Here is a 13,246-nt window from a genome sequence, read left to right as displayed (position 1 = left end):
GGCTGAGGATGAGTGCTGACGGGGTCGGGCTCTGCCTCTAGCTTTAGCTCTGGCTCTGACTCTGGCACTGACTCGGTGTCTGGGTCTGGCAGCGCGAAGCCTGGACACTTTTTCTCGACTCTCCGGGAGGGGACGGCCCGCGGGCAAGCAACTGGTTTGTAGCGCCTCAACCTGGGCAGGGAGTTCTCTTGCCTGGGGTCCAGCCTGTAAAGCCGCCTCCTCCCAGGGATCCTTCCCCACTGGCCTGGCCTCCTCCATGCGTGAGTATTACCGAGCTGCCGCGCTCTCCGATTGTCCCTGGCCTGCTTCGGCCCTCCAGGTTGCGCGGCGGGGGCCGCTTTGTCATCCCCTCTTAGGGGCCAGTCTATTGAAGTTTGTGGTCCTCTCGCCGCCCACCTTTCCCCACCCCATCCTCTCGTCCTCTTCCGTCCCAATTTTTTTGCTCCACACTTTTCTTTCCCTTTGCTGGTTAATTGAGCAAGGACCAGCTGCCTCTACATTCAACGGTTTGAATGCTTTGTCTCACCTGGCGTTTGTTAATCTGCAGCCGAAAGCTGTTAGGAATAGGGAACAGAGGATATCTGCTGTAACGTTTTGAAAACCAGGGTTTTTCCACGGTGTCGTTCTTCAGTTTTTAAGTTGTATTGTTTAGGAAACAGATTTTTGGTATCCATATTGGCGGAGCCGTGATTTTGCCATAGATTGATAAAAACAGTTTCTTTTCAGTGATGGTCTTTTTGTATTACTTGTCTTTTAATCCTGCAGTTCCAGTAATTTCTAAATGATTTTACATCAGTTTTTCTGGAGTAGTCATCCACTTGAGCTCTTTCCAGTATTTTCACTCTAACATGTGGAATACCACTTGAACAGTTTTACTTTTAAAGCGTTAAAAGACCTTCTGATGTACTTTCACGCATCTTTGTCAGTCCTGACAACCACCTCTGTAGGACAAGGAACGCTTTTTTTTCTGACGAGGAAACAAACTCAGAGGTTAAATGCTTCCAAGTCAGATAATAAGAAGTCAGATATTAGGAAGTCATAATAAGAATTGATCTCAGAATCTAGATTCCCTTGATAACAAAACCTAACATTTTGGACAGTGCTGATTCTTCTGCATTTCAAGTGGCTTATTGTGAAATACTACTCTTTTTTTTTAGCGGTACGCGGGCCTCTCACTGCCGTGGCCTCTCTCGTTGCGGAGCACAGGCTCTGGACGCGCAGGCTCAGCGGCCATGGCTCACGGGCCCAGCCGCTCCACGGCATGTGGGATCTTCCCGGACCGGGGCACGAACCCGCGTCCCCTGCATCGGCAGGCAGACTCTCAACCACTGCGCCACCAGGGAAGCCCCTGTGAAATACTACTTTTGAACTGGAAATGTATATATTCAATGTTTCTTGTAAATTTCTACCTGATTGTAATATCTTTCAAACAGAGCCTAGATTAGAACTTAGGCTTCTGACCCATTGGAGACTGAGTAGTCCTTTCATTAGAATAAACTAGGTAATAGACATTGGGAGCATTTGTTTGACAATCTGGTTTTACAAGGTCTGCTCACTCAGTTTTTCTGGTTGTTTTGTTACACTGCCTACTTTAAAAATAGTAAACTGATATTTAAATGTCTCTTTTTGTTCAGTGTTGAAATAGGCTGACAACCGTTAACCTGGGTTGCAGCTACAGGTGGCACTGGAAGCAGACTGGTTCCTGGACATGCCCGGTGGAAGGAGGGGCCCTAGTCGGCAGCAGCTAAGCCGTTCAGCTTTACCTTCTTTGCAGACTTTGGTTGGTGGGGGCTGTGGCAATGGAACAGGCCTGAGAAACAGGTAAAGAAGAAATAAGACTTTGCGTAATTTGTAATATCCTATGATCAGTAAGGCTAATACAGAAGACTAATACAGACTATTCAGATATTTGTTTATCAAGATTGTTTTCTGACACTGAAGTAGAAATCCTGACCCTAAAGATTGAAAACGAAGTATTTCAGAATACTTTGGAGATAGAAAGTTGTGATGCCCACAAAGTGAAAACAGGCTGATTCATACTTATGGCTGATAATCCAAATTCTAGTCATCACCTTTTTTTTCAGCTATTAAAAGAAGAGAGAAATAAATTACAGTTCAAGATGAATATGATGGTTTAACTACTTACTAGCATTCTTTTTTGGGGAGGGCAAATTAAAATAGACAGTTAACATGTGATTCTAAAATTGTCATATTCTGTCAAGGGTCTTAAAAATTATTTTGTTCAGAATGAAATGAATAAACTATCAGCTGTAGCCTAAACATCTTAAGATTTGTGTCATGTTGTACGAGAATAAAGAATTTGATTTTCTTAATGGAAATTTATCTCTATTCCTAATTTTCAAAAGTTAGAATGAATTATTTCTAAAATTATCCAGGATAACTCATTTCATCAGGAGGTTCAATCATGTAGCAGTAGAAAGAGATGGGTTTTACTGGATTGTTTGGTCAAGATAATTCTTTTTTTTTCCTGCTTCCTCCCTGAATAGAGTTTTCTCTGGCCTGGATTCTAACTTTCACAGCTAGCAGTCAGTACTACTCTTGTCTTTTCAGGCCCTCCTGATGTTATTTGTGCACTTTCTCTTTCTGGCCTGCCCTTCTTTCTTTCTGACCTTCCACCCCAAGCTCTACTCTGTCTTCAGAATCATTTCTGGTCTTGTCATTTCAGTGGGGCTCTCCCTGAAATTCCAGTTTGAAGGGACTTTCCAGGCTGATTCTCATTATACTAATTTTCAATCCAAATTTTATATTTACATATGTATACAGAGTACTTATAATTTATCCTAGAGTATATTTTTACTCTCCTGTTCTTTGGATTTCCTCATTTTAAAAATGGTAATACTTTCTGCTTCATAAATAAATACTTTCTGCTTGGAAATAAATGAAGTAGTAAATTGCAGTAACTTTTAAAAACTTTACTCTGAATTTTCCAAAATTTCTACAAATAGCATGTGTTGTTTTATTTTTTTAAATAAAGAAAAATGAAAAAATGAGACTATGTGAAAAAGCTCTTGAGGAAAGGTACTATCCAACATAGATACTGAGATGAAGGATGTTTCCTATTTGAAGTTCATGCTTTAATTTTACTAATATATACTGACCATCAGTTTAGTGATTCAGTACTTTCAAATTGCAGTAGAAAATCATAGCTGTGCCTAGCTAAGATTCTAGCTAGCTACAGTATTCTAACTCTGCCTCTGTATTAACTCCAGTAGTTCTTTTGTTTTTGGCAGTACGCGGGCCTCTCACTGCTGTGGCCTCTCCCGTTGCGGAGCACAGGCTCCGGAAGCGCAGGCCCAGCAGCCATGGCTTATGGGCCCAGCTGCCCCGCGGCATGTGGGATCCTCCCGGACCGGGGCACGAACCCGTGTCCCCTGCATCAGCAGGCGGACTCTCAACCACTGCGCCACCAGGGAAGCCCTCCAGTAGTTCTTTGTTCATTTACTTTGACTTTGAGGATTTCCCTAGATTCTTAGATTAGATTAGATTCTCATACCGTCCCATGGAAACCCTCCTCAGTGTTTTGGGCTGCTGTAGGAGCACAAAGAAGGGAGAAAAAGTCATTCAGGCCTAGTAGTCTAGGCTTTAGGTTTCCCAGTCCTCTCTTAATGAGACTAACTTTTTCTCCTGTGTATTTTAAATATTAGGATACCATGTAAAATATCTTTTGGGGGAGGGAATATGAACTGTTCTGCTATTTAAAAAGAGCTGAAAACCACATTCTCAGATGGTTCTGCATGTACTTAAGTCTGCAGATAGAATACTGGGAAGAACTAAGAACATTTAGAAAATACCTCTGCTCTTAAATGAGTTTAGCTCTGAGCATGTGATCTGTCTTCCTTGTATCTCTTCTATCCTGGCTTTCCAGGTTCTAGTTATGGTTGCCTTGATCTACCATTCTCCATCAACTTTCCTCCCTTAACATATATTTCTTTAGCAATTAATGGTGTTGGTGGGGAGAAGGACTTATTTTTCAACAGATTAGAATAAAGTGAAAAATAATAGTTGCCCATGTTTTGAAAAGTCACTAAAGCTATTATGAGGGATTATTTTGTGACATTTTTACCTATAGGGGTTATTTTGGAAGAAGACAGACAGTCCTATATTTGTTTCTTGATGGGAAAGAAGCAGCCTAGAACAGGTTGTTTTACAAGACCTGGGGAAAGGGTATAAAAAGTGTGGATAAAACCAGTGTTAGATAGCCTAGAATATGATTTTAGGAAGGATGTGTATAAAGAAAGACAATGTCCAGATGCGGAGAAGTCATTTCTGGAGTGTCTGTAGAGTATTGAAGAGATAAATAAACAATTGCTTAAGTGTGATGTAATTTTGGATGTTATACTTGATTCTGCAAGACAGAAATCAGCAGAAGAAGAGAGCATTTGCCCCTGTTTGTTAGGTGTTTGTGACCTGTTTGAAGATAAACTTGAGAATGTCAAAGAGGTAGTTTGGTGACACAATCAGAATTGAAATCCATCCTGTCCTGCTTTCTACCTGTGGGGAGCAGGGATTTGTTCTTGGGACTATGTGCTTAGATGATTGCCATCTAAAGAAGGAGGATATACTGTGAACTGCTGAGTTTTTAGAGAGTTCTTAGTTGAGGGAGAATCTTATTTGAGAAGGACTAAGAGTGATTTTTTTCTTTGTTTTGTTCTTGTATGCTTAGTTAATAATACCACCTGAGCATGTCCGAATGATCACTGCTTTCTCTATCCCTTTTAGTTCTTTTTTATTCCTTTAAATTTTTCTTGCTTTATCCGTTTGCTTACCTAAAATGTGCTGCTTGCTAGCTCTGTAAAAGCCAGTCTTAGGTCTGCTATGTTAACTCTTTCCTGCATACAAGGACAAAGCAGGGTTCACCATAATTCATATTGTTTGCACAAATAGTTTAGGCACAGTGAGCCACTCTTATTATTTAGGGAAGCTTTTGTATCAGTGGAGGGGACTGTTTACCAGTCAGGTTCCCAGATGCCAGCCTCCTATGCAGTCCTTTCTAAGGATTGTTATGCTGATCATCTGCTTTCCTTTTGGGAGTCTGGAATTTTGGTAGTGCTAGGTAAAGAGTATTTACGTGGCTAGTCTCCAGTAAAAAACCTTGCCTGCTCAGTCTCTAATGAAGCTCCCTGGTAGACAGCACTTCACACATGTTGTCATAACTAGTTGCTGAAGGAGTTAAGTGCATCCTATATGACTCCACTGAGAAGGGACTCTTGGAAGTCTGCACCTGGTTTCCTCTGGACTTTGCCTGGTACCTTTTCCATCTGCTAGTTTTTTGGTTTTTTTTTTTTTGCGGTACGCGGGCCTCTCACGGTTATGGCCTCTCCCGTTGCAGAGCACAGGCTCCGGAAGCGCAGGCTCAGCGGCCATGGCTCACGGGCCTAGCCACTTCGCGGCATGTGGGATCTTCCTGGACCGGGGCACGAACCCGTGTCCTCTAAATCGGCAGGCAGACTCTCAACCACTGTGCCACCAGGGAAGCCCCTATCTGCTAGTTTTGATTTGTATTCTTTTGCTGTTATACATCGAAGCCATGAACATGACTATATGCGCAGTCCTGTGAGTCCTCCTAGTGAATTAGGCTTAGGCATGGTCTTGGGGACCTGCAACACAGTTTGAAAGAGAATATTCAGTGATAGCATTGAGAAGAGTTCTTTGAAGAGAATCTTTTCCAACCCTTGTATTATAGATGAAGAAACTGAGGCTCAGGGATATAAAGTTACTTTCTCAAAAACCACAACTGGTTAGTGGGATATCTGGGACTGGAACTCTCCCACATTGTATCTCAAACATTTGTGTCACTTTGCTCTTCTTGAATCTGTTTTATATTCTTTCAGAGGAACAATACATTTTTTTAAAATTTTATTTTATTTTTGTTTGTGTTGGGTCTTTGTTGCTGCATGCGGGCTTTCTCTAGTTGCGGCGAATAGGGACTACTCTTCGTTGCGGTGCGCAGGCTTCTCATCGCAGTGGCTTCTCTTGTTGTGGAGCATGGGCTCTAGGTGCATGGACTTCAGTAGTTGTGGCACGTAGGCTCAGTAGTTGTGGCTTGCAGGCTCTAGAGCACAGACTCAGTAGTTGTGGCACACGGGCTTAGTTGCTCCGCGGCATGTGGGATCTTCCTGGCCCAGGGATCGAACCCATGTCTCCTGCATTGGCAAGCGGATTCTTAACCACTGCTCCACCAGGGAAGCCCTAGGAACAATACTTTTAATTTTTCTTAAATGATACCTCTGTAATTAATTTTCTGAGATGTACTGACCAAGTCTATTTATTTTAGCTCTTTTTTTTTTTTGGTTATAAGATCTTTGATCATATCTCCTCTCAAACTTTTAACATATAGAATTACTTTCCTCTTTCCAACTGATTCTCTGGATCACTATATTTGATATTTGTCTCTTTGTCTTTTGGCTTGAAGTATAATAGCTAAGGCTGTATAGGCTATCACAAATAACAGATTTTTTTTTTTAACTGACAAAGCAAAAGACTTTATTTGGAAGGGGCACCCGGACAGAGAGCAGCAGGGTAAGGGAACCCAGGAAAACTGCTCTGCTACTTGGCTCGCAGTCTCAGGTTTTATGGTAATGGGGTTAGCTTTCTGGGTTGTCTCTGGCCAGTCATCTTGCTTGTGCCATATTTGGTCTGACTCGGTACTTCCTGGTGACGCATGTATCTCTCAGCCAAGATGGATTCTAGCATGAGGGTTTCTGGGAGGTTGGCAGGACATATTATGGGCTGGCATCTCCTCCCTCTTTTTGGCCCCTCCCAAATTCTCCCAGTTAGTTTTCAGCAGCAGCACCATGTTCCTTATTGGGATCTCCTGTTACGAGATAACTCATGCAAGCAGTTATTGTGTCTGGCCAAGGTGAGTTGTTTTGGTCAGTAGTTCCCTAACATCTTGATTTCTGATTACACGTGGTTTACTGTCTACCAGGGGAGAGAATATTTCAATACTGTATGAATGATAAGTGTGAGAAGGGAACTAGGCACAGAATTTAATGGGCGTACAGAAGAGCAGCGCTTTTCCAAGTATGGGGGAGGAGGATTGAGGGCATCCTTTTTTTTTTTTTTTTTAAATTTTTATTGGAGGACAGTTGATTTACAATGTTGTATTAGTTTCTGCTGCACAGCAAAGTGAGTCAGTTATACATACACATATATCCACTCTTTTCCCATATAGGTCATTATAGAGTACTGAGTAGAGTTCCCTGTGTTGTACAGTAGGTCCTTATTAGTTATCTGTTTTATATATAGTGATGTGTATATGTCAATCCCGATCCCAATTTATCCCTCCACCTCCTTTCCCCTGGTAACCATAAGTTTGTTTTCTACATTTGTGACTCTATTTCTGTTTTGTAAATAAGTTCATTTGTACCTTTTTTTAGATTCCACATATAAGCAATATCATATGATATTTGTCTTTCTGAGTCTGACTTACTTCACTTAGTATGACAATCTCTAGGTCCATCCACGCTGCTGCAAATGGCATTATTTCATTCTTTTTATGGCTGAGTAATATTCATTGTATATATGTACCACATCTTTTCTATCCATTCATCTGTCAATGGACGTTTAGGTTGCTTCCATGTCTTGGCTATTGTAAACAGTGCTGCAGTGAACATTGGGATGCAGGTATCCTTTTGGATTATGGTTTTCTCTGGATATATGCCCAGGAGTGGGATTGCTGGATCATATGGTAGTTCCACGAATATAGATCTTTCGTATTTTGTTTTTAATATTTTTCTTGAAGCCCAGAGTGTTATTAACTTTGTTAACAGCAGAATTAGTCTGCTTTACTTAGGAAAATTCTATAAAAACCTTTAAATCATAACAGATATTTTAGCATGTACTTCTGACTGAAGAGGAATAAGAAATTTTATTTGCTCTAGAGAATGTTTAGTTTATCCTAGAGTAGAGGCTCCTCATCAGAATTTTTTGTTTCCATATTTTATGATTAAATGGAGTGAGGGAATAGAATGGCTGCTGGCATTAATTCTCTCCAAGTTCACCAACTTGAACAACTCCAGAGGGCACCTTTCATGTTGTATTCTGTGTGAAAAATACCTCCTGGAGTTGTGCAGTGCTGCGGCCCTTCTCCCAGAACAGATCAGAGGATAGTGGTGTATTAATGATTGGTTTATGATTGAACAAGTAAGGTTTTGAGACCTACTGGTAGATCACAACCTACTCCTTGGTAAGCTTGTTCTATTGGAGTGTATTCCTGAGAATGAGGGGAAGAAATTTTTATAATTTTTTCTGACTCTCCCCCCATCCCTGTTCTTCCCTTCTAGTTCTTCTGAGTTTCTGCCATGGTATTCTTTTTTTTTTTTTTTTTTTTTTTTTGCGGTACGCAGGCCTCTCACTGTTGTGGCCTCTCCTGTTGCAGAGCACAGGCTCTGGACGCGCAGGCTCAGCGGCCATGGCTCACGGGCCCAGCAGCTCTGCGGCATGTGGGATCTTCCCGGACTGGGGCACGAACCCATGTCCCCTGCATCGGCAGGCAGACTCAACCACTGTGCCACCAGGGAAGCCCTCTGCCATGGTATGCTTAACTGTTCAGAATGAGCAGAGTTCATATTCCCATGAGTCACTTAAAGTACTGTAAATGTCACATACTAATGGTAGAATTCTATATTTGAAAATTTTAGAGTAGAATGGTAACAGTAATATTGTTCCTTCTCTAGAATCTTCTTTGGAAATAACCAAACCAAGCCTCTTTTCCTTGTTCTATTAGCAATAGTAGACCCTTAGATCTCTATTCACAGGCATATAAACAATGGGAAATTTTATTCCTTACCCTCATCTTATCATTTTATTTATTTATTTATTTGGCTGCTCCAGGTCTTAGTTGTGGCACACAGTTGCTGCGTGTGGGATCTTTAGTTGCAGCATGCAGGATCTTTTAGGTGCATCATGTGGGTTCTAGTTCCCTGACTAGGTATTGAATCCGGGCCCCCTGCATTGGGAGTGTGGAGTCTTTACCACTGGACCACCAGGGAAGTCCCTCATCTTATCATTTTAGATAGCCCACCTATTTGTGACTTACAAAAGCACTTAGAATAAAGAACAAGAAGAAGATAGGGATTAAAATCTCTACATTTTAATTTGTGTTTTAAGAGATCTCCCTCTTTTTAATGACTGTATTGGTCTGCTGTCTCCTCAACCTAAAGGTATGTATTTGCAGTGAACTAGGAAAAGTACTGTCTCTGTCCTTAAGATTATGATCTGATAGACAAAAAGATGTATGCAAAAAAATTATACAACAGTATAATGAAAAAAACTGTATAACAGTATGAAAAGTGCAATAAAGGCAGAGTTTAGGTATAATGGTGGCACAGAGGAGAGATGAATCCGTTTTGATTGAGTGAGTCAGAGTAAGCTTTTAGAGAATATGTTTGATCATTTTAAAAGTCTTGAAGGATTTTGTCTGTAAATGTGTATGTGAAACTTTAAGGAAGGTGATTGTGGAGGGCATTGCTGGTAAAAAGAATGGTGTATACAAAGGAATAGCATGTATATTCACAGATAGCAAATAGCATGGGTAGTATATAGGGTGCATGTGGAGGAGTGATAAGAGATGAGGGTAGTCTGTTAAGCAGAGGGCCTCATAAGACAGACTAAACATTTTTGGACATTGCATTATGCTATTAGTGGAGAGCCACTAAAGAGTTTTAGGCAAGAGAGTCCACTATCAGTTTCACTTTAGAAAGATCTTTGAAGGCAGGTTGGAGGATTTGGTCAAAGTAGAGTTGAATTTAGAGGGATTACCTCAGTAGTTCAAGTGAAAAATGGTAACTCCTTGAACTTAGGCAGTGGGTTTAGAGAGGAGAGTGCAGTTTGGAAAAAGATTTATAAAGTGGAGTATCTATGATTTAGAGAAGAAAATTCCTAATATGACTCCCAGGTTTCTGATTTGGGCAGCTAACTGGGTGGGCCGTGGACTAGGGTCAGGATTGTAGGAGGAGAACCACAGAGATGTCCAGTAGACAACTTGATATCATGGATCTAAAATGCAGCGGTGAGCTTTTTGGAGAGAAATTTTAGTTTTCAGCATGTAGGAGATAATGGAAGCCATGACCATGTATTACATTACGGAAAGAGAGTGTACAGAGGGGAAAGAGATGAGCAAAAGGTCCCAGAATAGAGTCTTGAGGAAGGCCAACAGTTAAAGTGTAGGTGAAGAAGGAAGCAGAACCCCTTTGTGCTCTTTGACACTGAAAGATGTCACCATTTGAATTAACCATAATTTTCTCTTTTTAGGAATGGTAGTGCTATTGGCCTTCCGGTCCCACCTATCACAGCCTTAATCACCCCAGGTCCTGTTCGTCATTGCCAAATTCCTGATTTGCCTGTGGATGGGAGCCTGCTCTTTGAATTTCTCTTTTTCATCTACTTGCTGGTTGCTCTGTTCATTCAGTACATCAACATCTATAAAACAGTGTGGTGGTATCCTTATAATCATCCTGCCTCTTGTACTTCATTGGTAAGTCTTAACAGGCCTTTAAGTTCTTCATGTACTTAGCCAAGAAACTAGTAGGAAAACTTATGTGTAGAAATTATTTTTCTTAATTTTTCTTGGAATAAAATGTTTTTATATTAAAGCACAGATTACCTTCAGAATATAATGTCATAAGATTGTTAAATATCTGGCTTTGGTCCATAACCAGAAGTAGTAAAAATATAAATGAAAATGCAGAAAACATTTAAGTAATTTATTATAAACATATCACAGAAGGGTTTTAATATTTAGCTTTCTGTACACCATGTTAAATTTGTTGAAAGTTTAAGGTGCAAGTATGATTATGTTCCAGGAACTTTATCCTTTTGATGGCTATATGAGGATAGTGATAGCTTCTGTAACAAATAAACCGCAAATTGTATAATGCCTCAAACATGTAACAGTCTGAGGCAGTTGTCCTGGTTGGCAAGAGTAGCACACTTCCATTGGCAGGGGACCCAGGCCGATGGACACTCTGCCATCTTCTAGCATGTGGCCTCCAAGGTGGCTGTGGTCTGTCCCTGTTCTCCAGAAAGGGGAAAGAACGTAGGGAAGCATAAAGGAGAATTTCTTATAGGCCAGGCTCACATCACTTTCACAAGTACCCACTCCTAACTGTAAGGGAGGTTGGACAATATAGTACCTTAGCTGGGTTCATTGTTACCCCGAGTAAAATTGGGTTCTGTTACCAAAATAAAATGAGATGAGAACTAGCCATCTCTGCTGAAGTACATCAGCAGTTATAACTCTTTCCAGTTATTTAGTGTGCTGTGGTAATCTTGATGCACAGAGGGTTCTCCGCAGATAGGTATATAAAATAACAGTTCAGGATAGTCAGGTGACCTAGTAGGTAAGTGGGCAGCAATGGCAGATTTGGATGGATAGTGGAGATATGCTCTAGGAGAAAGAAGATTATTGTCCTGGGTAGATTGTATGTGTCTGATACTTATAAATGATTAGAAAACCTCCCTGGCCTGGTGAACATAGAAAGGAAATGTGGACCAAAATATTCAAGATAGTATGAGAAGGGAATAAACATTTTTATTTTAAATCCTTCTTTGGCCATGGTATTGTAAAGTGAGGTTGGATTAGATGATCTTTAAGGCTCCTTCCAGCTGTATAGTTTTTTTTTTTTTACATCTTTATTGGAGTATGATTGCTTTACAGTGGTGTGTTAGTTGCTGCTTTATAACAAAGTGAATCCTTTATACATATACATATGGTCCCATATCTCTTCCCTCTTGCGTCTCCCTCCCTCCCACCCTCCCTATCCCACCCCTCTGGGTGGTCACAAAACACCGAGCTGATCTCCCTGTGCTATGCGGCTGCTTCCCACTAGCTATCTATTTTACACTTGGTAGTGTATATATGTCCATGCCACTCTCTCACTTTGTCCCAGCTTACCCTTCCCCCTCCCCATATCCTCAAGTCCATTCTCTAGTAGGTCTGTGTCTTTATTCCTATCTTACCCCTAGGTTCTTCATGACATATTTTTTTTCCTTTGATTCCATATGTATGTGTTAGCATACTGTATTTGTCCTTCTCTTCCTGACTTACTTCACTCTGTATGACAGACTCTGGGTCCATCCACCTCTACTTCACTCTGTATGACAGACTCTGGGTCCATCCACCTCACTACAAATAACGCAATTTCGTTTCATTTTATGGCTGAGTAATATTCCATTGTATATATGTGCCACATCTTCTTTATCCATTCATCCGATGATGGACATTTAGGTTGTTTCCATCTCCTGGCTATTGTAAATAGAGCTGCAATGAACATTTTGGTACATGACTCTTTGAATTATGGTTTTCTCAGGGTATATGCCCAGTAGTGGGATTGCTGGGTCATATGGTAGTTCTGTTTGTAGTTTTTTGAGGAACCTCCATACTGTTCTCCATAGTGGCTGTAGCAATTCACATTCCCACCAGCAGTGCAAGAGTGTTCCCTTTTCTGCACACCCTCTCCAGCATTTATTGTTTCTAGATTTTTTGATGATGGCCATCAGCTGTATAGTTTTATAAGTAAATACCTCAATATCTTAACAATGACATTGGCAAATACTTGCTAAAATATTTACTATGTTATTTGCAAGTATTATCTCATTTATGCTTTCTAAAAACAGGTAGGTACTACTCTAAGACTCCCATTTTATAAGTGAGGAATATAAGACCTAGAAGTTATGAAACTGGCTTAAAATCACATGTGACAAAGTGAACACTCAAATTCAGACCTATCTGCTATGCTTCCTGTATTTATTCTGTGTTTACTCCATGAGTACCATTGGTTAGTTCTGTTATACTGTTTTCACTTTGATGTCCCATGGAAACTTCTCACTTACTGAATTTTAAGGTAATCAAAGAGCTCTTTTCCCAGTCAACCATTTCTGACAGGAGTTCTTGTGAAAGTCCCTTATAAATGTTGCCTTGAAATGGAGGGAGCCAGTGCTGCTATGGCTGCTGACTCCAGAATTATGCTTCCTTTGCCTGACTCATACCACCAAAAATGGGTGCCTTTTACCCTGCCCCTCTCCCCACTTTACTCACTTTATGTGATTGGCAGACATTAAATCAAATCTAGTAACTTTAGTTACAGGAAAGTTCGGAAATGTAGTTTTTAGCTTTCCAGTCTCTACAGTAGAAGAAGGCACACTTAAAGGAGGTTACCATGTGGACTGGCTAACTTATCTGCCACACATAATCCTTGATCACACAAAGCTTAAAATTTAATTG

General features: G+C 40.7%; 1 protein-coding gene across 1 annotated transcript in view; it reads left to right on the top strand.

Moving 5' to 3' along the window:
• Positions 1–16: 16 nt before the first annotated feature.
• The window catches only part of TMEM39A (transmembrane protein 39A), a 30,651-nt gene continuing 17,421 nt past the window's right edge, over positions 17–13,246 (top strand). The window contains exons 1-3 of the mRNA XM_082840602.1: positions 17–260; positions 1,635–1,821; positions 10,276–10,498. Coding sequence (XP_082696728.1) covers positions 1,709–1,821; positions 10,276–10,498 — 336 coding nt within the window. The 5' untranslated portion in view covers positions 17–260; positions 1,635–1,708. The remainder of the gene's footprint in view (positions 261–1,634; positions 1,822–10,275; positions 10,499–13,246) is intronic.

Source organism: Leucopleurus acutus (genome assembly GCF_964270905.1).
Source record: "Leucopleurus acutus genome assembly, chromosome: 5".
Taxonomy (NCBI): domain Eukaryota; kingdom Metazoa; phylum Chordata; class Mammalia; order Artiodactyla; family Delphinidae; genus Leucopleurus; species Leucopleurus acutus.
The sequence above is the reverse complement of the archived record's forward strand: the minus strand, read 5'-3'. Positions and strand labels throughout refer to the sequence as shown.